Source organism: Filicampus tigris, chromosome 9 (genome assembly GCF_054856515.1).
Source record: "Filicampus tigris isolate MCC_2025a chromosome 9, RoL_Ftig_1.0, whole genome shotgun sequence".
Lineage (NCBI taxonomy): Eukaryota > Metazoa > Chordata > Actinopteri > Syngnathiformes > Syngnathidae > Filicampus > Filicampus tigris.
The window spans coordinates 21,632,358-21,656,502 of NC_141225.1; the positions used below are offsets into that span (position 1 = coordinate 21,632,358).

The following is a 24,145-nucleotide window of genomic DNA, read 5'->3' on the forward strand; positions in this document are numbered from 1 at the left end:
TAGCGTTTCATGGTGAAAGAGAGCAAATAAAAAAAAAAAATACCCACATGACTGAACATTAGTATAGATCTTGTAAAAAATATGACATAGATATGATAGATAGATAGATAGATAGATAGATAGATAGATAGATAGATAGATAGATAGATAGATAGATAGATAGATATGGCACCCCCGCCAAAAATTCCACCAACCGTGCTGTGTCAAGTTAGTAAAGCTCACATTATGCTCTGGCTTGCATGACACAAAGTGAAAATATTTTTGAGTGGATTCAAGCTGATGTCACTTTCACATGTGTTTCTCATGAGCCTGTTTTGCAGAGCAGTGTGTAACAGATCAAAACAGAAAACACTTTGAAAATGCATCATTTGGTTGACAATATTTAGTTATCTGGTTGACTATTACATTCCTTTGAAAGAATAATTCCAAATCTAAAATTGAGTCTTGTCCTATTTTTTTGTATAATTTCTATTGTCCTAGTTTACATAGCAATTTTACAATTACCCCTCAAATGAACCTGACCTCACTCTCATATTGGACTGTGGTGTGTGCGAGCATCTTCTTCAATTAGGTCAGGGGCGTTGACGGTACATTGGAAGAAGAACAACATCCTCTAGGAATTGTGTCTGACACAACTGACACTCTTGAATCTATATTTGGGCCAAACGCGTGGATGTGTGTCACCCAAGACTACCCACTTGTGCCCATAGGCAGAGCTTGTCAAGGCACAAAGGGAACTCCCAGTAGGCAGTGCAAAACCAGGCCTTGGGCAAGTTTTTATGATACCTTTCAATCACCGATGATTCCCTGCTGAAATGACAGGTGATTTGACTCAGCCTACACATGACCTCAATTTAACAATTAAGAGCAGAGGAGGTACAGAAAACACCATAAAAGGCACACGCACGATGCCTGGAGGGGTGGGAGGGGTTGTGGAGGCAGTGACAGGGTTAAAGTTTTAATGATTTGCCAACACTAAAGTCTTGTTCTGTAATGTAATGTTTCGAGAAAATATATCTCAAAAGCAAAGCCGGTAATGCGTTAGTAAATGGATATCCCGAGCCGTGAGGCACTTTGGGATGCCGTCAATTTTGTGCAACCAATGTACATGTTCAAATCAAGTAAATAAAAAGGATTTTTATTCCCAGTGTGTCAGGTAGTGATGAAAATATTTAGGTGCGTTGTGCCTTGCCTTGCGTTGTGAACTCTGTGCTGTCGACAAAGTGTTATCTAGCTTCAAAATAATGACGTCGAATGGTAGAAAAAAGTAGAAACATTTCGAGTCGCAGCACGGTACATCCAAGCTTACAGACAAAGTGCCACCAGGTTGCGGAAAGGAGAGCGGTGACGAGTGAAGGAGGTCGCCAAGTTTGATCGTTACGGGATGGTTCTTCTCTCTTCTTTTAAAGATGGCGAAGAAGAAGCACTTCCGCCGGAAGTAGTCATGGCAACTTTCACTTTGCACAACAACAACAATTTATGCTTCTCAGCACTTCAAAATTCCAATGACAAATATACATATATATATATTTTTTTTAATTTATGTGCTACTACATTTGGAAGAAAATCTTTATTCACAATATGTATTGTTGATGAGCTGGCACGAGGACAAGAGGGAGCAAGAAGGAGGGCGTGGCTCTGACAGGGCGAGGAGGTGACAAGAGGGTGGCAAAGGGATGATGGAGTGCATCAAGCTGTGGCCCCCCCCACTGCTCATTTACCCTCACCCCCCACTGCATAGAGGAAATTAAAGAGCTGCGTACAGGAGGAGAAGAGAGGAGGAGGGTGGTGATTTAGAGTGTTTCACAGGGGGGATGGGGACCCGGCACATTCCAGTTAATTACTGAATAATGAGGAACAATTTATTGTGTTCTAGTTAGAGACATCTAAATGCTTCTGGATACCGCCTATAGCACTGAAGAGAACCCTCGGACTGTTTATGTTAAACAGTGTGTTACTTTCAGTTATTAAATGTCTCTTACCTGCTTTTTAGTGCAGCCAAGGTGGTGAAGGCTCAGGATCATTAGTACTTTGTAGATATTTTAAGGGCAGTATTTGTCCCTTGATTCTTTCGGTGATTACAATGCTAGTGCGGGCAAATAAACACAAAACAACGAAACACTCTGGCTGTTTGTCAATGTGAAGAACGCAGAGTACGATCTTGTGAATTCGCCATGTACTGTCTTCCGTAGAAGGTACACGAGAGCGTCCTTCCTAAGAACAGAACTCTTTGTAAATTGGAGTGGCTTAGTACTGACTCTGATGTAATTTCTTGATAGCGGCACAAAATTCATCGTGGGATATTTTCCTAGCCAAGCCTTCACAAGTATCCAACCAATGTATCCTTGGTTTAAGCTAGCTGACAAGAGCAATATCCGTCAATTCCGTACATGCGTTCTTGGTTCCTCCGTACTTTCAATTGGAACAGTACTTGGGGCGCGACTAGGAATCGTACTTTTTGAGATGAAAAAAAAAACAAAAAAAAACGAAAATTCTCTTGTGTATTTTCATTTGTCTCCCTTTCTCATGTTTCTTTCTTGCCAACATGTCATGTGAAGGCTAACATCCCCCCAACTTTTTCACACTGACCATGAAAAACAGTATAAAAATGTATTGGTTTTACATAAGTATATTTTACCCAATAATTGGTTGATTTACAACAATACAACCTCGGGGCTTTCAGCTTTGGAAGTTCGTCTACATCAGCGCCCGCAGTTTATTTCTGCATCTAGCCGTTTCATGGCCCATCTCTCACAATTGCCTTCACACATGCATTTTTCTACTCCCCGATCAGGTAGAAATAATGCTGAGTGGAGTCAAACAGGTTTCTCCCAAAGGTTATAATGCACATTGTGCAAATGTTCAGCCTTCTTTTTGTCAGTCGCTCTTGTCTTTCCAAACTGCAATATTATCTTCGCAAAAGCGGAAATTGAATGCAGGTCCTGTATATGTTTTAGATGTCTAGAGGTTTTATTGTGAGTGTAAAGCACCTCTCTGCTACAGCTACGTTTTTTTTAACGGCTGAATATGCTTAATTTACGTGACAGAAAATCAAACAAATTTTCGCCGCTCCTCTCCATTTGATAACGTGTCAGACTTGCCGTGTAGTCCTACGCCGGGTGAAATGTCTCGTCTTTTTGATGTGTTAAATATGAAACCTGACCAGAGAACAAAGAAGCTGTCAACAACCACTCCAACATCAACCGCGCCAGTTATTATTGAGTTTCTGTCATGCATGCATCTGTTGTGCAGACACAGAGGTGTCGAATGGTATCGCTACAATAAAAGACAAGGCTCTTCAGAAATAAACACTCGTTATTCTTTTCGAAAAAGGCTATCTGCAGATACAGCGTTTTTCTTGTTACTGTAACTGTACTGCGACCTCCAGAATATGACTTTAACTTTGACCAAAGGTTCCACACATTAACAGCAACACAATCACTGGGTCACAAATCACGTACGAGCTACAGTATGAGAGTTACATGCTGCGACTCTCGTGACATTGACGGAGAAAAGCGAGAAGGTTCTTGCTGAGTGCGTGACCATGCTGTGTTGCCCAAATAGATACATTCCCCTTTTTAAGTGATGCAGCCTTCAGAAATGTTCCCGCTCGACGGATGAGTGCTACTTGAATGTTAATGAGGGATCCTTTGGACACGCATAAATTAAATGATTAGATGTCTGCAATCATGCAAGGTCCTTAGGTGTCCCCTATTTATGGCATTCGAAATGTAGCTGCTTTTATTTACGATGTGTCTGCCCAGCAGGGCTTTGCCACCTGAGTGGCCCAGCGCGTTGAGAAAACGAGTGTTTTAATGACCTGTAAATGAATCATTCAGGCAGAATGGGAAGGCGAAGAGCTCTCCCCAATTTGGTCAACGAAAAAGAAATTGTACCATCCACTGAAAAGCTTGTATTGTAGATGATTAGCAAATCAAATCTGCGCCGCATGTTTTTATTTATATGATGATGACTTGGTGCTCATAATGGAAATTCTTCAGTTTCTTTGTCCTGGTTACAAAGACAATAAAGACATTTCTTTTCTTATTCTAATGAATGTAAAAATGAGTAAAAAAAAAAAAAATGGCTTCCATTTAATGGGTGTATATTGGCACAAGCTGCATACGTGTGTTAGTGTTGTTTTGGTGCAGTGAAGTGATGCTCAGATTCACCACTTTTAACCAAACTCTGCTGCAGCAAGTCCAAAATTCCTTGCAAGTATGCCAATCGCCTAAAATATTGTGTTGGTTTTGTTTTTTACATTAACTTTTTTCCACATGGATTTAGTGATTAGGTCATACATTCCTGGAATTTGTAGGCGCTGTAAAAATGACTATTATTTGTTGTTATCCTATGAAACCCTCGAGAAAATGGGCTCCTGATTGTTAGGTGCGCTGTCTCTGAGGACCACTCACTTGCCCCCCTCATTTATGCATCTTTCTGATTGTCAGTTTCTGGTTGCTATTTTCAACAGCTATTTTCATCTTTACGATTGCATTAATTATAGCATAACTCTTGTCTCTTGGCTCCACCAGTCTTTTCCCTACAGAAAACTATAACGAACTGTACATACTCAAACTCACTTGGCACTTCATTAATCAACATATGAAATCAGCGTGTCTTTGTGCGACACTTGCCCATCTACAGTAGAACTGAATTCGTTTTTCAATCTTTGCTACATCCAAATGCTTCAATCAGTAGATCTAAGACTTTCTAAAGGACAGTCCGTGACTGATTCTCTTGACTCAGACGAGCACATTTTAAGGCTCCTCTGGCCCCCAAGAAGCCCCTTGGGTGCAACAACAATGAGAAGCAGCCAGCAGTCATCTCTAAGGTCAGAGTGGCCAGAGGTTTTTTTTCTTTTTTTTTTTTTTTTTTTAGAGGACACTTCTCTTAAAATTGTATTTTTTTTTTTTTCACGCCTCTATTTATTAAGGTAATGAATTTCTGACTACAGTGCCAGTCCTACTGAACCTGCTTGGCAGCGTAATTCTCTACAACATTTGCTCATTGCCGCTGGGGAACATTATATGAAGGCAGGGCTTACAATACCATCAATATGCCCAAGATGACAATCGGACGTCTCATAGATATTAATGGAAGTGCAAATTAAATCAAAGTTGGATTGCGGCATTCGGGGCTATGATCAATGCCTTTTGCACAGCCAGATTTAATATGGGGTTCGTAATTTGAGTATCCAAACAAAATGTGCATCTTAATGGGGAAGATGAAAGTAATCCCACATGGGGTGGAAATAATACATTAGCTGCATTGTAATTTGAGAACTCAAGAGTGCAATGTTTCACTTGCTTGCTATTAATGTTGAATAAAAGCCTGACTGATGCAGGATGTGAAAGTCTGAATTGTTTTTTGACACCTCCTGAGATGTCGCTGGAGGCCTCTTCAGATAACAAAATGAATTTAAAAAATAGTCCTAATCATCGTCTAGTAAATGCATTAGTATCAAACCCCAAAAAATAAAAAAATCTGCTAATTCATTCCTGCCAGAAGCAAGGACATGTTTGTTATTGCATTCACAACAAACTATTATGAAAGAACAACACATCAGGTGTGTTTGAATTGGTTATGAAATATTTCATTTGATCATGCAAAATTGTGTTGTGAGGACAACACAGTGGAAATGAACACAGCATGTAGTTTTAGAGAATCAACTGAGTGTGTAAATATGACAGTAAGAACTGTAAACATAACACGATGATGAAAAATCACTTGCAGATCTATAAGACGGTATACAACTATGACAACATTATATAGGAGACGGTCGGGTTCTACCTACAGCATATCATGTGGACTGGAAAATGGTACAACAGAAGGTCAGACAGGGCAGGACATGGAAGTGATAGTGATGATAGCAATGTGTGGGAGTGGCTAGTTTATGCTGTTGCACACATCTGATCACTACATCACTCCATTAACAAAGTGTAACATTGTACTTGCCAATTGCGAAACAAGAGTGTGTTCTCCATCAATAAAAGTCTATTGACATTGTCAGATGTTAACATGTCATCCATAAACCTTACGGGCCTCTCGGTAACACACAGTGCCTAATTGTGTTGTTCGCCAGTGACCCTGAGGTTCATGTGAACGGCCACTTGCACTAAAACGTTGTGCATGGTGGGACAGCATGAATCAAAGTAGAGCTGACGTAGTATGGGGGTACAAGTGCCTTTTTTTGCCGAGTCGCACTTAGCTGTACGGGAGCGTCAAAATCCCCAGTGTGAATATAACAAAAATATTAGCATTATTATTATTATCCATCTATTTACTTTACTTCTCGTCCCCATAAGGTTGCAGTTGAGCTGGAGCCGATCCCAACCGACTTTCGGCAAAAGGCAGTGGAGTCTTTAATTAAGCGAACATGCATGATTTTTAAATGCAGGAGGAGGCCGGAGGGCCAAGAGGAAACTCAAGAAAGTACAAGGAACTACATGCAAATACCATACAGGAAGGCCCATGCCAGGATTAAACCCAGAATTATTATTGTCATTATTAGTAGTAGTAGTAGTAGTATTACTATGCATTCAGTGAGAATGACTGCGAAGCGGTTAGCACGTATTGGCTTTGGATAATAATAATCATTGTTTTAAATATGGACTTGTGTGGCTGCAGTCGCTCCCTTTCTACATACTGCCCCTCAGTGGTGAAAAGGTGTCATGACCTGAAACTGACATGCTGCTTTTACTAAACAGTGTCCACCAAACAATGAGAGCAGAAACTGAAAAAAAAAAAAAGTTTGATGTTTCATCATTAAATGTATGTGATGATAAGAATCACAATCGTTTCTGCTATGTCAATGCACATGGAGAAAAATTGCAGAAAAGCAGCGGAGATGATCAGATCTCACTCCATATCTTAATGGGATCCTCTCACACGCCATTCCCATTAATGGCCAATCCCCCAATTATGTAAATCAGAGAACGGTCACTACCAGAGAGAAGTTGAAGTTGCTCACGCAAACAGCAACAGTGTCACATTGCACCGAGTGCTAATTGGTCACTACTTTTCATATAATTGCAGCAGATGAGGTCATGTCTTCATCTAACCTCTCTTAAGTATTGTTTTTCAGCACACAAACAGTTAATGGAGCAATTAAGACGGGAGGCACAAGCACCACTTGTGGGGGCCATTTGGCATGGGCAGAGACGGAGAGAGGATCACCTGCATGCCGGACATGCTGCTACTCTTGAGTTTCCGACCAGAGGTGCATACAACACGGCTCCCAATAGTGTACCCTGTACCGGTAGATGTAAACCAGCAATCATATCTCATGTGCTAAATTGGAGCATTTTCCCTCATTTGCAATCAAAGACATCAAAGGCCAGATTTTCAGACGGCTAGAAAAGGTGATCCTGTCTGATTATCCTGTGGTGTGAGGTGTGTTATAAAATTAAGCTTAACATTTTCTTCATAAATATTCAACCTAACTTTGGTCAGTCATGGCTACCGGTAGTTAATTTTTTTCCAAAGCTGCGCCACTCCTTTCTTTTTTTAGAAATATTTTAACAGAACGAACATTTCATCCCATATAAATGTTCTTCATGAAACAGTTTTTGTCTTTTTTGACTCCTCTGTATGGCAGTATTGGTTTAAATAAATGGCAAGTCAGTGTGCGTTCAGCCCAATGTTGAACGGAGAGCGCCATCTTGAGGAGTCAAAAAAATACAACTGGTTCATGAAGCAGATTTGAAGCTTAATTTTCCCATCACTAGCAGGAAGTGATTGTAACTGCAACGCAGTTATCACATCAAATAAACTAACTATTTCTTCTTTTGTATTTGATGTAAGAATAGGTGCCCTGTGGCAACAGGCTGCCTCTCACAGGACAGTCATGGAACTGCAGCCAAGATTTGGTTTTGGGGAGGAGACACGATAGTCTGTCGCAAATCTGTCGGGCCAAAAACTGTAAACTTTAAATCTACTTTAAAAATGTATCTGGATCCACATCCAGATACTTTGGATCTGGTATTTTTGTGCAAACACTTAATGAAATAAAATTGAGTAAATTCAACACACCATTTTTTTTCTGTGTAGGAGGTTTCGGCCCAATGCCAGCGATATGTAAAACAGATACACAGTAACGACACCAAGGAGAAGTAGAGAGGGAAAGTTGTCCACTGTAGCTCAACCCCGCATTCTGCCACAGACTTTGCCGACCGTCTATGACTAAGTTATGCCCTGCCATGGCGTTCGAGCCATCATATGTCAAGTAGACCACTGCAGCTTGCAGGTCTGTCACTTGAGCCCGTCTTCCAGCAGGAATATCTGACAGCCAGCGCTGCACCAGCGGTCTCAGACCCTCCGAGTGGATGAGAGAGCTGTCAGTAATTCCACTGAAAGGAGCGATGTGAGCAAGAAAGACAAGGCAGAGGGGGAAAAAAAAAAAACCCTGATGAAATAAGAAGGCATCATGTTGTTCAGACGAACAATGACAGGAGTGTTTCAGGGCCGCCGCTTTGGAAGGCACAAATAAAATCAGTTAGGCACAGTTAAAATCCGACTTGAATTCACAGATGTTACGCACAGATGTTAAATGGGATGTAGGCCCACATATTTAAATTGATGTACTGTTATCTAAATCTGGATCCAATTCAGATGTAACGTTTCTTCGTTATTGCAGCTTAAAAACAGTTTTAACTGGGGTTTTAAAAATGTAAAAAACTCCAGATATTCATCATCTATGTGAAATGAGCTTCAAAGACTACCTACTCATCCATGTATTTTAAATTGTCTTTAAAAATGTGCACTTTAAAAAAAATAATAAAGGACTTCCATTAGTTTCGTAGGTTCATTGACAGAGGTTGAATAAAATTAGAGCTGCAACTAATGGTTATTTTAATTTATTTATCTGTTGATTATTTTGTCAATCAATAAATCTGTGTTGTTGTTTTTTTTTTAAAGAACATGTTTTGATATACACTATCCCTTTTTCAAAAACAGGACAATTTCCAATTGACATGACAGAAATGCATAAACAGGAATGAATTATGATTCAGTTGCTGTTTTTGTCAGTATGAAAATAGGCAAACATTGTGTTGTTTTCCAAAATAAAAGCACATATTTTATTTTGATTCAACACAAAGATAATCAGTCTTCTTTCATGGAGGACTACAGAAATCTAAAAGTATTTACTGTTTGGAAGCTGACATTCTGAGAATTTGTATAATTCTAAATTAAAAAATGATTATAAATTATTAATCGATTTTCAAAAATAGTTAGCGATTCATTTGATAATCCATTAATTGTTGCACCTCTAAATAAAATTGATGAATAGTAATAAATAAATGTATACCGTACTTAAAAATAATCAACACACTTGCTTTAATGAGAGACAGTATTTGTCATGGTGATTCTTGTCTCTAAGGCCTAAACATTGTTCAACGTAATGCCAACATTTGGCTAAATGACTCCCAATGAGCTCATGACACCTTGGTTAACATATTCCACCTCAATTATATTTCTCTTCAGCTGTGCTCTTATCTGGAACCTTTCCTGGCAATCAGAGGTACTGTTTTCCCTCAGCCAATTTTCTAGATAATGCCGCTTATCTCGCAGTGCGACTAAAGTTGCCAATGGAATGAGGCTCCAGTCAACCTCATCAGCACTAATTGTGTCCCCGTTAATGCATATTTACAGAATGTCACTTCAAAGAAATCAGCTGTCCATGCTGTCTATCGAGACACCCAGCTAGAGTGGGAACTGCCGATTGCTTCTTGGCAAATCAAAATTAGCAAACAAACTACAGATAAATAAAGCAGAGTGGCACAAGGGAGGCTGGGCTTTGTTTCTGGAATGGGATTGGCCCTGGCTTGGCCCATACATTTGGAAGGATGTTCCTCAGCTCAGTGATAGGGGGGGGGGGCAAAGGGATGCTCCAATTAACAATGCAGGCACACAAACAAGACGCTATTGTTGCAGCGACACTTGCGAGGTTGCAAATTGGACTCCCTAATTGAAAAGAACAATTAGAGCGAACGTTTGGTTGATTCATCCCTCAAGATGTCATCCAATTAAGCGTGGTTACATTTTTTGATGACTTGAACCGTCCTGCTCAAATGAGCCTCCTCATGCGAAGGCAAACACACTAATCTTCGTCTCCTTGTTGTAACAGCCAACTAATGTGTTTTGGCACGAATGTATACAAATGTGACTGAGGACCGACAGCACTAAGAGCAATACATGGGGCTGGGGACAGAAACATCTGCGCGTAATTGACGCCCCCTTAAAAAGGTTTAGAAATGCCTATTGATGCTATAAAATCGACTTTTGTCCAAACAGAACTCATCAACTCACTTTAACAAAGTAACCCTGGCGCCAAGAATCCCGTTTTGTTTTCAGTTGCTTAAAACAAAACAAAATATTTTAACTCTTTGAGCTCCATTGACGTGAATTGCCATCAGTGGGAACCGTAACGAGGAGCGCCAGTGACGGAAATTGTCGTCAACTACATTTTTTTTTATGGGAAAAGTCTTGTGCAGCTTGGATTTGATCATTAAACTAGGAAAGTGTAAAAAAATAAAATAAAATAACTATTGCTAGCATATGTCAGCATTGTGTCTGTTTTAGATGACATCACCATTTGAACGTTGAAAGCAGCTTGTGATTGATCAAAGCGTTTGTCATGTTAAATCTACTACAAAGAGCATCACAAAGTAGAGAATAGATGACAAGCGATTATTTAAAATCACTGTAGAAGTAGAAGCGATGAAGTAATGTACATGGGATGATGCATGCACACACAACTAAATACTACTAGTACCAAATAGCATGCAAACAGTTTGTAAAGATTGTCGAATGAAAAATTGTTATACTTGGGATTTTTTTAGCTATCAAAAGCACATTTCTACTGCCATTCTTGGTATCTAGAAGAAAAGGAATAAAGCAAAAATTATTAGCATTAAAGTCACTGTTGTGCATAAAATGTATTTTTTCCACAAAAATCTTGTTTTCTCTGTTTTTTGGTGCAAACTGAGTGATTAGGTGAAACCAACCCATGATTTCATGCGGATTACTAAAAAAAAATCGAATAAAGTAGAAACAAACTTTTTTTCTGTGTGATGAAAGAAGAGTGCTTACGTAATCCAAAACACAATATTCTGTGAGCCTTTAAAGATCAGTCAGAATGTTCTAATTTGGCTGGCACTCAATAGGTTTTTCTTTTTCTAAAATGTCTGACATTGAAAGAGTTAATCATGTCATTTAGTATCAAAATATGAGAAACTTCAAATTTTGCAGGCGTCGCTTATTCTCTTCCCAGAGTTTTTTGGACTCATAAGATCATGTAACATGAATTGCTTGTAAAGCCCAGTCAGGGTCCATCTCTGCGCTTAGCAACAAAATCAGGGAGTCATTTGTTTGCTTTGACCATCACAGATGCTGCACACTGCATGAGATGCAGGGCAGGGGCTCATTTTCTGCTGCTATATTAATCATCGCACGGAAAGCTCCGAGTTCCATACAACTTTAGTAGTTAACCCCGTCACCCGTCGATGTGACTGCCAAGTGACTTTGGGCTGAGACTGCGATGATAAATATCAGCCAAGTGCAGAGAGGCCTGAGGACACATCATCCTATACTTGCATTGGGCAGCGTCAGAGGAGAAAATTCACTAGAAAATAACTACAGTGTCCAATCGTATCTGAGCATAAGGGGGCTAGGAGGGGGTTTGGGACGTAAATCTGCAAGATAGCCGAGGAAGGCCCGGTTGGTCTGTGCTGGATCAAGGTTGGACCTCAGAAGAGCAGGCGAGGAGGAGCAGAGCCCAGGGCTTACACGCAGATTGAAGGTGAAATCCGACTTATCAGGACAGGAAACGCAGCTCAAAAAGGCCTAACAGCGCTAATCCTCACTCAAGACCTGATGATACAACCTGGAAATACCATTGAGAAAATGCCTTCATCCTTTAAATAAACCTGCATTGATGTTTTTGCTGCCTTAAAGAGCAGTAATCCTCAGAGAAGGCAGAAAGAGAGCATTCTCTAAAGCCCTCCTTAACATTCACCCCGCTTCTTATTGCCCATTTCAAGTGGGGGAAAACACACACTTCACGAGGTGCGCGTTTTACCTTGGAGGAGATAAGGACTTTAAATGATGCATACTTTTCCTCAGAAGGCCTCTACCGTTGAAATCTCTGGTAACGTGCCGCAACGATCCGCAGGTGCGCGTCTGTGTGTGATAGTGCCGCTAATCACCATTTAAGTTCCTCTGCAGCCATGTCATCCTGGATCTTTCGTACCTGGGTGTCCTTTGAAGATTCTGCCTTTCATTCAGAAAGGAAAAAAATAATTGCTTGATGGCGTAGAGGAGACACGCGCGCGCGCGCGCGCACACACTCTATTTTAGCAGATGGACAAAAAGCTGTCATTGTGCATTTTAATTGCGCATTTATGGCTGCTTTTTGGGCATCTACTTGGCTGGAACAGGCCCCATCTGATTATACATTATGACAATATTAAAACAGATGTCCAGACCAATAAAGTAAATTCCTGAAGGACTGTGCGTAATGTGAGTAATTGATCATTTTTTCCCCCCGCGCTGGCCTCTATTTACCAGCATGCTCCTGTTAAACAGATTGCCCCTGTAGTCAGGAGTGGGGCCCATATGGCACAGCAGTTTACTGGCAATTTGACTAAACTGCTGATGAAGTGTTGCTGTTCCTCTGGAGGAAACCTGTTGGAGGAGGAACATTTTACACTGAGCTGGCTTTTAACAGCTCTTACTAAAATCCAAAAATGTCTTCCGCTGTTCAAACAAGGCTTCTGGCACAGGCTGGGCTTTTGCCGTGGCACAGGAAGCCTCCCTTCCCAAGTTGGACCTCAGGTTGGCTTCCACATCCTCCAGACAGCTCAGCAAAGAGGGGATGTTTATTATGATGCAAACCTGCCTTGGCAAGATGCAATCACAACACTTTCCTGCTGTAAGCAGACCTGGATGTGTCTCTGTAGTGCATAGAAGAGAGTTTAAATGAGTTTAAAAGAAACCATTGCCAAGGAGAAAAGATGGCTAATCCCTTTTAACAGTTTGTAATCAACAGCGAGACTACAGGACATAAAGACGTAGAGATAGGTTTCTTCTTCTTTCCAGCTAGATAACCGTAGTAACCTAAACAGATGCTAAAAATATACTTTGCAAAAAGGTTGCTCACAAAAAAAATGCATTTAACTTTGTCCGCCTCCTCCACCCTCGCATCCTATCACGACACTTCACGCCAAATGGAGGGATTAAAAGGAGACATGGCCACATTCCAGAGGGATGTAGGGGGAATAGAATCATCACTCACCTATTAAATCAGCCATGGAGGCATTGTTGATCATCTTTCCGTATCCTTGGTTCAACATCACTCTGCCTGCCACCCAAGGCGGGGATTCAAGGGAAAGAAGCACATTTAGCACATTATTATTTCAGTGATACTTGATGTACGAATAACTCGAACAATTTTTGGAAATACGAAGAAACTAAAGATGATGGGATTTTTATTATTAAACCACATTCTTATGAGATGGAAAAATAGTTTAATAAAAACAACAAAATACCAACATTCCCTTTTATATGTTTTTTTTTCTCACTAAATGTTTAACTGGTTTAAAAAAAATAATAAAGTTCTCACTTGAAATGTATTATAATGGAAAAGATGCCATGATTTCTGTCTAATACAACTGAAGCAAATACGTATCTACTCGTCATATTAGCTCAGCATTTTATTCTTTTAAAATGATACAACAACAGAAACAACGCTTTACATTGCTCTTATTTTATCTTCTTATTATTCATTTCTTGAGTAAATTTGACACCCTAAACAGTTATGGGACTGTGTTTACATTTAATATGTGACCTGACAGCACACATTAAAAGTTCAACGTTGATGCCGCTGCACTGGCGTCATCATCTTGTGGAGTTCACGTTGAGTCCAGCTCATTGCAAATGATTTGACCGGCTACCCATTTGCACATCAACTGACTAGTCATTATGAGCAATAATCATCCACAATATAATAATAATTAAAGAAAAATAACGGATGTTTATTTTAAATGGATGAAATTACTGATGTTACAGAAGAATGTCCCCTCCCTCCAAAAATTATTTCTGCCACTTCTACTGAATAATAGCTGGAGAAACATTTAGCATTATAGAATGTAACCTTTAATAGCCTGCCATCTGCAGGCTAAAAGCACTACTTACACCTAGTAGAGCGCTCCAGCTGTACTCGAGGCCACCTTTTGCTCTCAGGTTAAGGGCACGAACAAAAGAGACGTGCAAGCACATGCTAACGCGGTTACAACAAATATGGCAAATATGTCAAGTCTAAAATGTATTTTCTTGACCACTGGTCTGATTATCGCCACATCCGGCAAATTATTTTATGTGGCCTGCGAAAGTAAATTATATGTGTACTTCAAGTTTCTTGTAAAAAAAAATTGTCTTCACAATAAATAACGTTGAGGTATTGCAAGCATTTTTAAATGGCTTGACTTAACTTCTGTTGTGATTTGGCACTACGTACATAAATAACATTTAATTTAAATTGAATTACCAAACCCCTTTTTAAAAAACAATAGTTGAGCAAGCTATTTTCATTGACTTCTGATTTCAAAACTGGATGAAATTGTTGTGCATACAAGGTGTGCCAAAAAAGATATTTGGATCTCATTATCAAAGTGTGCATATGCACAAAGGTTGAAAATGGTGAACGACAAAATATAATCAGACCAATCAAATGTATGGCACCTACTACATTTTTATTTACAATTACATGTATATTTGAAAGGATCTCAATAGTTAAGTTGCGTTTAATGATACACTGTTAATTCCGGCTCAAATGGCTGAAGTATCAAAAGTATCAATATTGTGATTTCACAATTGATTTTGGAGTGTAAAGATCTGATATTGGAGGTATCATTATTACAGCATCACTAGTAAAATGTATGCAACTTCAAATACAGAATGAAAAGAACTCCCGCCAAATTGTTTTTATAATAAATACGAAAAAAAACATCAACAAAATATACAAACAATAACTTGCAAGATCAATGCACTAATGTGTATTACAATAAATATGCTTATCACATTCTTAGCCATACTATTTTGGGTGAATTTCTACATTTTCACAGTGTGGCCAAACACTGTATACAGTAAAGAAGAGTTTGTCATTCGTTTTCAGCTGAACATCCAAATATAAAATGTGGAACAAGACTTACTAAATTAGAACAATTCATAATAACACAACAGGCATATACAAATAAAATACACACACACACACACACACACACATAATTTAATGATAAAGAAAACACAGCAAAAGTGATCTACTACACTCAAAACGCCTTTTACGAGTTCTGTCTTGAAGTTCAATTGAATAACAAAACACTTTATTCTTTAAACTTTAACAGAGCTAAGACAATAGGTCAAAATTGTGTTATTAGATGTGCTGTCCAACCATTCAACTAACCATGTGCAGTATTATTGTATACAATATACCAGGTGGCGTTGCTCTCTTCACTTACTGGTCGCAAAAATGAAAACAGTAAGAAGGTTTGCTGTACAGACTAGACAGTGATAAGAGAAAAAAGCAAGGGGGTGGGGGGGGACATAAAATGAAGCCAACTGATATTTGTCGATAACTTCAATAATTGGGTTATCTTGCGTGCTGTAACATATCAGCAAATAGCAGAATGCACTTTTTAAACATGTTAAACCTTAACATGTCCATTAAGTAGCTCTAGATCTGAGAGCTGAGAAGCCTGATAACAATCCGAATCATTTGAACCAGGTGTGTTGGAGGAAGGAGACATCTAAAACAGGCTGGATAGGGACTCTCGAGGACCGGACTTTGTCACCCTTTCTCTAAATGGAACCACAGTATTTACAATAGAAAAAGACCATTTCGATTGCTAATGAAAATGTGTATCTCAGTGCTGAGATGCTACAAATGCAAAGTCAGCGAGCGTAAAGGCCTCGACACACCAATCCGACGTCGGCCGTCGGATAGTCGGTCCAAGCCATCTGTTTAGTGTGTCTGAGGGCGTGTTCAGCTGATACAACATGTAGAATCGAGTCGCTCTGTCGGGACAAATGATCACTGTAATTGGCTGTTTGCTAGGGAATCAGGGCACTGGACCAGAACGGGAAGTGACGAATGCGGACGAACGGTGAAAATCGAAGCTTTTCCCTAAAGAACTAAATCAACTTCGCTCTTTCTTCACATCTCCTCTATGGACATAATGGCTGGCTGAACAGAAGAGCATAAAAAAAAAAAAAAAAAGACCGCCGTTTTTCGACAATGCCGTGAAAAGCTACGCTGATCGAATGCTGCAAGGCAAGCTATGGGAAGCTATTGAGACGCCGCTGATTATACCAGGTAGGATTTATTTTTATACTTGGTTTTATTTTTATATTTTCATACAGAAACCGTTCGTAATTGTTTGGTAAATATACTAACTCCGATGGCACGGAGGGGGAGGGGTGTACTAATTCTCACAAATGCACAAAAGGTCCGGAGTAGTCGGCGTCTCCGTCGGCTTTTGCAGTGTGTTCTTCTGTCATTTTCCGGTCCGAAGCGCCAACTTCTAGGCCGACGGGACAGTTGGTCACGACGTCCGAAGTCAGATTGGTGTGCGGCGGCCTTAAGGCTAAACTAACAGGGACACTCCTTGTCCTCCATTCTAGAATTAGAACTGTGGTGGATATTAACTGAGCCATCTGGAGACATTGATGATAGTAATGGGTCACTTGGGGAAATTGGTGACAATGTATTATCCCTGACCAATTCCTTCATTTTACAGGTCCTGGCGTTTGCGTATGGGCCAGAATCCCCAGTATCAGTGGGAATGGGATCAAAGGTAATGGTGCCATTGTTGAGGTCCAGTGTGGTTGGAGGGGACATGTCAGGAGCCGAGGCGTGATGGTAGAGCTCCGAAGTGCAGTCATCAAGGATGGGTTCCTGTTTAATGACCCGGCCCATCATCTCTGATGTGCAGACTGATGGGGATGACACAATCGTGAGACCGTGAGCACGGGCTTGGATCTCCAACTCCTATGCGAAAGTCAAAAGGCGAGGCAGTTTTATTTATATAGCACATTTCATACACAAGGCAACTCAATGTGCTTCACACAAGCCAAGGCACAACATCTACAAGCATTTACAAACACACCAGTTAGCAACATTCGAAAGCAAAGCAGAGAAAACAAAAGTAGCTCACATTATTTACTAGAATGTACGTTGACAACATTTAAACACATAAATAGAAAACTTTTAAAAGTAAAGTAAATAAATACAAGTGGGTTTCTAAAAATATATAAAAGGAAAAAAAATCTAAAATTGTTTAGCGAACCTTAAAGTTGAAATCAACCCAAACATATGTTCTTCAAGAATATGTTCTATGCAAGACCACTAGTTGAAACAAGGCATTCTGATAAATATTACGTTTGTGGAATAAGAGTTAATCCACTCCTTTTTAGCCATCTCCGGGGGCGGCCATTTTGCTACTTCTGTCGACTGATAATGACATCACAACTACCCAGGGCTCAGGTAACGACCTATTACGGCTCAGCTTTAGAAAACAAGCGATATGTGATTGGTCGTTCCCTAATCCCTGGGTAGTTGTGCGTTTTCAGTCGACAGAAATGACAAAATGGCCACCCCCTGAGATGGCTAAAAACGGGTGGATTTTGCTGCTTAACTCATATTGCACAGATGCACTATTAATCAGAATGCCGTGTTTCAACTAGTGGGCCTGCTGGGAACGTATTATTGCAAAAAAATATGTTCGGGTTGATTTCCACTTTAAATATAAGAGAAGTTTTTAACCTGGGTTTAAAAGTTTATCTATGAACTTTAGCGATCTTCTTTTACCATCATAATTGAAGACCAGCAAGCCATGACTTACGCCATTTACATGCCTTTATTCGAATTCAGCAACATTAATTTGGCAACCATAGTAAATGTTCGATAATATGAGTGAGTGAGAAACTTGGTTTAGATATTTTTGGGGGGGGACCCTGATAAATATCCCTGTATCCTAATTCTTCCTCTCTGCATGAAATGAAATGTAATTCAGAATGCATAGCAACGTGTTTATTCGCAAGTGGGAGCCCACCTGGATCCGAAGCATCAGGTGACGATTTGTGTGCTCCAGTTTCCGCTGTCTGCACTCAAGCTCTTTGGTCCTCTGCTGCTCCCGCTGTAGTTTCCTGATATAGTCCACAGAAGCTTTGAGAATGGTGCCCTTATTCCAGCGCATATCTCTGGGGGATACAGGAGACAAAAGGTCTAAAGTCAGAGTCAGCTGAACAGCTGACCGGAACAACAGAGGATTCTTCATGGCCTTTCTGAGCAAATAAATCATTTCACTTAAAGGGCACTTGGCTATGTGAAGAAGACAGTGACTAAAATCATGTTGATAGCTGACTTGAACTGGATACACAGAAAGATGAAAAAATGAACACGTGTGCGTCTGTCGCTGAGGAGTTTTAATACATTCAGATCATACTTACGGATCATTTGACTTTGGTATTAAGGTTCCAAGTTCTTTTATACGATCGTTGATATTGAATCTTCGTCTTCGTTCAACTACAAGTTGGGTACAAATTAAATGTCAGTAAAGGGAACTTTTGGAGGACGCGTTTTCATTTTGCTTCCAAAAAAATCCTAAAAAAGAACGGAATTATCTTTCTTCGTCACAATATCAATATTTGAACGACTCACTCAAGTTGTGATTGTCCTTTTTCTGACGTTCTTTAGCCAGAGCACGAACCTCAGCCTCTTTGAAGCAAAGACAAATGTGGGATTAGTGCTATTAAATGGGTAACCCAAAGCCTATACAAAGCAATGTCACACTTATTTTCCACAAGCTGTTATCTACACATTTCAAGTTGTTTACTTTCAGATTTGGAAACTTGAAAATATGCATCTCGTCATCCGAAATGCTCTGAGGATTAGCAAAGCTAAAATTGCACAAGCCATCCCAATTTAACACATACAAGTGATTCACATTGTGTGCGATTTTGTAATTCACAAAACACATTTTCTAAAACCCAAATCAACAACAACTTTCAGCGTTTGTTTTATGTCGCTTACCTACTGGGAAGCCATCAGATCTTTGATAGTTTTCGTACCGGCCACAGGGTCCAGGTTTGCCCAGTACTTGCTTCATGCCAGGAGCTGGAGTAATTATTTGGCAAATAATTGATATACTTATTTGTTTCTTGTGCAAATTGGCAAATAATTGATATAATATACTTATTTGTATCTTGTGCATTTCTAAATTGCACACAATATCAATACTGTACTGTTTCAAAACATTTGAAGGGCAAGAAATGCTCCAAAAATATGCAGTTAACTGAAAACAATAACTTGTTCATAATGAGGATATTTGTTAGAGTAATGCATTTTTAATCATGATTACAGGGATTTTCATTGTTCACACAAGTCCATCAATTGCTATGTAATGTTATGAGAATGTATTCATTGTGGAAATACAGCTCTGTGTTTTTAAGTATTTTACCTGTGTATTCCCTTTTGATGTTTGGTTGGCAGGAGTTGCTGATGGCGAGGCCTGGGTGGGGAAGTCCTTGGTTGCCGTATACTTCCAGAAGATTACCAGACACAGGTAGCTTTCGAGAAAGAAAAGAAAAAATTGAGAATAGTCTTAAGCATCTTTATATTATGACTTGATATTTCTAAAATATATGCAATTAACAATGTGGTTGAAGTAAGAAAAATCGGTTATAATTACTGTGGTGTTTAGTTGAAGTCCTTGATCCATGAGTCCAAGAACATCTTCATTGTAACTTGATTCCATACTGATGATATCATCAATGACTTCATCCATCTTGGATGACATGGAAAAAAATGCATTTCATTATTTCAAAAAAATACTACACACTGAGATAAACGCCATCAAGTCACCCAAATGGAATGAAATAATGACCTTTGTTACGCGTACCTCTTTCTCACAGTTAGAGGCGAGGGTGAGATGAGCCATGGGACTGTTGGGGGCACTGCTGCCAGGCCCGGGTGGCATGCCGTGTTCGGGTGGCTGGCTGGGGCACTGGCCGCCAGCTTTGCCTCCCAGGGTGGTGGACAGATACTGTCTCACCTGCTGCCTTTGGTTCTGCTGGATGTGGTACTTGCTGGGATTTTCGAGATGGGATTGCACCTACATGAGCAAAAGATGAGCATAAATATTACAAAGGGATAGATTTTGGACTCTTTTTTATGCATCCATCCATAAACCATAATAATGCTTTTCATCCTTTAGATCGGGATAAGGAAACATAAGCAAGAAATGTGGACAAATGTGTTTGAGCTCGTGTATGGACAGTGCTAACCATTAGCAATAAGATGACCATTGCAGCACATCCAAAAGTGGATCAACAATAAGGTTTCAAACCACTCAAGAAGACTCTTCTTTCTTTCTTTTTTTTTTTTTTTTTTTTTTAAACATTTAGCCCCTTTTCGGGCCAATAAATGATATTCTTAATTGATTCTAAAGCAGTAGACCTAGTCCCTCACCGGTTGAAAGGCACAGTGGACAAACAACTACGCAAACTCACATTCACTCCTATTTCTAGTCTTCAGTGAGCATAATTTGAATATTTTCAGAAGGTGGGAGGAGAAAACCCACACAAGTATGGGGAGAACATACAAACTACAAAAGTAGCCCGGATTTGCACTCCCTACCACAGAACTGTGAGATGAACGCGCCAACCAGTTGGCTAACATGCCTCAATGATAATAATAAGCTGTCATAATTAAATATGGTTTGCCATCGTAAATATGTACATTTTTCAGAATTTTTCTGGATTCATACATTTTAATGTATGCATAATTCAGTGGCGCCACAGTGGCACCGTTTTGACGTTGGTGGTTTGAATCCAGGCCCTGGCGAATAAGTGGTCACGAAAACGGATGGATTGGATGTATATCAGTATTGCATTGTACAAAGTTACAGGTGAAGTTGAACAGATGTTTACATAGATTCTTGTGGTTGGACAGAACTCACAAGTAGAAGATCTAAATAAAACTAACAAACAAATAAATAAATAAATACATGCTCCCAACTAAGTACAGCTGCAGAATAGCGCTGTAATCAAGCAGTCGGAATGAAGCTGGTCTGCAAGTAATCCATGACAAAGAAATCCACTATCAGTGATAAAATACTCAAAAAAATTCAGCCATCTTACCTGGTAGTGACTATACTCAAGCATCTCCAACATATTTGTTTGGAACTACGTAAAAACACACCTTAGTTACATTCACACCGTGTTGTCCCGTTATCCTGTTAGCCTAGCATGTGTAAATGTGGGAGCAGTCAGCCTTCCTTGCTAAGTTATCAAGGATTTAAGGCTCATTAGTTATGCAAGTTAAGAAATGGAGGAGGACACAGAAACTAATCCTCCCCCTGGTGTGTTGTTCTCGCTAAACTATGAATTTATGTCTTTATGGAGCCCGTTTGACGTCACCACTTTCAGCTCACAAAGAAGTCTTTTTATTATTTGGCCAGTAGTCTGCGAACTAAACCTAGCTTAAGGCCAACTAACATTTATTCTTTCGTTCTGCTCATCAAGTATAGAACATTGTTTGTTCTGATTATCAGGACTAAAACTGAGTGCTACTGTTCTCGTACAAACCAGACATACCAAAACACTAATGTATAGCGCGTTTTAAAAAAAGCACCCAGTTTTGTAAGCATGGTTAACCAACATGTTCACATTTGAGGGTGGTGATTTTTTTGCTGCATGAAAATGGAGGTATTTACTTTTTTTTCTTAATATTTCAGATATTACTTTTTCCTGCCACGGGCATCATTCTTTCCAAAAGAGTACTTAGCATGTTCTGTCATGTCTGTAACATTAATGGGGGTTTTACGTCATATCTGACTGTGGCAATGGATTTTATAGATTGATTTGGGGGGAAACAATCGACCATGGTGTCAAAAACAACTAAGGGCAATATCCCAAAGGGTGACGTGAAATGGAAATTTGCTGAATCAAGTCATACTTGGTCGGTCAGTATAAATAATGGAATTAAGATGGAAGAACAGATAGTACAAAGCTGGGTTTTTATTTATTGGCCACCAAGTGTCTCCCACAGTGTGAGAAACAATAGTGGATGTGCACGATTAGGCTTCTGTTCAAATGAGCATGTGTGGTGGAAAAACAGGCTCCATGGGGTGCTTTTTTTTTTTTTGTCACAAAAGCAAACAATACAATACAATGTAATACAACTTTATTTATATAGCGCATTTAACAACAGCTACAGCTGTAACAAAGCACTTTACATACAACAACAAAATAGCAATAATATAACAAGAGAAGGCAATAAATTAACACAAAATAGTGTATACATCAGACACCAGAAACAGCAGAAAACATCGTCTTATCACGTCGAATCAAAAGCCAAAGAATAGAAATGTGTCTTCAAACGGGTTTTAAAAGTGGACAGAGAGGGGTCTTGCCTAACATTTAATGGAAGGTCATTCCAAAGGGAAGGACGCAGTCGGCCGAAGTCTGCAGTCGGAATCGCGAACGGACGCCCGATAAAAATTACGTTATCTGGATGGATTTAAGCCACCAAGCGTTTCACTAAGGTCCTGTCCCCTCCAAAAGTATTGGAATGGCAAGGTCAGTACCTTTGTTTTTGTTGTACACTGAAGAGATTTCAGATCACAAGCTGAATATCAGACAAAAGTTCAGAATTCCAGCTTTTATGTCAAGATATTTACATGCAGGTGTATTGAATCAGTGTTTTTCAAACTCTGTGCCCATGTGTGCACAGCAGTGTGCCGTGGGAAATAACGGAATTTGTGTGCCTGTGCGGTCCAGCACCTGGCAGCGTAATCATGTCTTTACGAGTCGACATTGTAGTACTCTTCCATACCAGCAGGTAGCAACAGCAGCAGGTAGCTAATTGTCTTTGTTTGGAGACAAGCGAATTAGTGACACATGTTTATCCAAACAGGCCCATGTTTCACACTGAGTAAGCAAAGTAAATAAAATACTTTTTTTCTTTTCTTTTGTGTTTATTTAATTCCTCTTCAGGATGTTATTAGAAAACGTCATTCTTCAATGTTAAAAAATGCTTATACAAACAATACAACATTTATATTGTTAAAATAAGCTTCTTTTTTTCCCCCCAATTTCAGCTGGTGGTGTGCCACGGGAGTTTTTCAATGAAATAAATGTGCCTTGACTCAAAACAGTTTGAAAAACACAGTGTTAAATAACTAGCGCCTTTTGTTTGAAGCTGTTGAAGTTGTTTAAATGAACTTGAAGTGAATAACATTGAATATTTGGTGGCACAAGCTTTATTTCCATTCACTGCATCAAGCCTACGAGCCATTGACTTCACTTCACCACAATGTTGCATTCTTCATTTGAAATGCTTTTCAAGGCCTTTACTGCAGCCTCTTTCAGTTCTAGTTTGTTTCTGGGGGGTTTCTCTCTCCAGTCTCCTCTACAGGAGGTAAAATGCAGGCTCTCTTGGGTTTAGGTCCAGCGATTGACTGGGTCAGTCTCAGACCTCCTCCTAAATTGCCGAAGAAAATGGTTTTGTAGACTTCAGAATTCTTTCTGCTGCGAGCATCATGTTTCATTACTGTTCCAATACTTTTGCTGACTTGAAAAGTGGGTAGTTTCAAACAAAAGCTGCTCTGTCCTTGAGTTGTTTAACACATCTAAATACCATGAAATAAAAGCTGGAATTCTGAACTCTGAATTTTGCCTCATATTCATCTTTTGAAACTCAAATGCCTTTAATATGCAACAAAAACAAAAGGAACTGATCTTGCTGTTCCAATACTTTTGGGGGGGACTGTATACATTGTGGGCCCTTTCCGTTGTAAAAAGTCTCTGCAAATTGTAGCTGAAATTTTCAGCAGCCGTATGGTTGCCGAAGGTGGAGCTTGACTCACTGCTGTTGTTGAACGGCCGAAAGAGATTGTCACTTGTCTTCAATGTAATTTTAATTAATTAAGTATAGCCATTTAAACCATACGGTGCTTTGTAATAAAATAAAAGAGAGGAGCTGAACTGTTTTTGATCCAAGGAAACACAATGCACCATTTTAAAAACTCTGTGAAACCAAAATAAATAGGCCATGTCTCGTAAATTTAACACACCGCAGAAGAGT

At 39.6% G+C, this 24,145-nt stretch overlaps 1 protein-coding gene across 2 annotated transcripts; it reads right to left on the reverse strand.

Annotated features, from left to right (window-relative positions):
- Window positions 1–15,972: 15,972 nt before the first annotated feature.
- Window positions 15,973–21,293, reverse strand: mitfa (melanocyte inducing transcription factor a). Of its 2 annotated transcripts, none has more exons than XM_086040124.1 (9): window positions 21,199–21,293; window positions 19,959–20,171; window positions 19,749–19,844; window positions 19,518–19,626; window positions 19,091–19,174; window positions 18,719–18,775; window positions 18,508–18,583; window positions 18,111–18,258; window positions 15,973–17,047 (listed from the first exon to the last, which is right to left on the reverse strand). In XM_086040124.1, exons 1-9 carry the CDS (start codon window positions 21,229–21,231, stop codon window positions 16,649–16,651), a joined length of 1,215 nt encoding a protein of 404 aa, XP_085896250.1. In that variant the 5' UTR covers window positions 21,232–21,293; the 3' UTR covers window positions 15,973–16,648. The 2 variants fall into 2 exon arrangements, with proteins under 2 accessions (XP_085896250.1, XP_085896249.1); XM_086040123.1 differs by having other exon boundaries at window positions 19,944–20,171.
- Between the last annotated feature and the right edge of the window lie 2,852 nt (window positions 21,294–24,145).

Coding starts and splice junctions, on each gene's coding strand:
- mitfa (XM_086040123.1), bottom strand. CDS start 21,231: ATGTTGGAGATGCTTGAGTATAGTCACTACCAG. Junction 20,172..21,198: donor TTGAGTATAGTCACTACCAG/GTAAGATGGCTG, acceptor TTGCTCATGTAG/GTGCAATCCCATCTCGAAAA. Junction 17,048..18,110: donor ACCTGATGCTTCGGATCCAG/GTGGGCTCCCAC, acceptor ACTTTCGCATAG/GAGTTGGAGATCCAAGCCCG.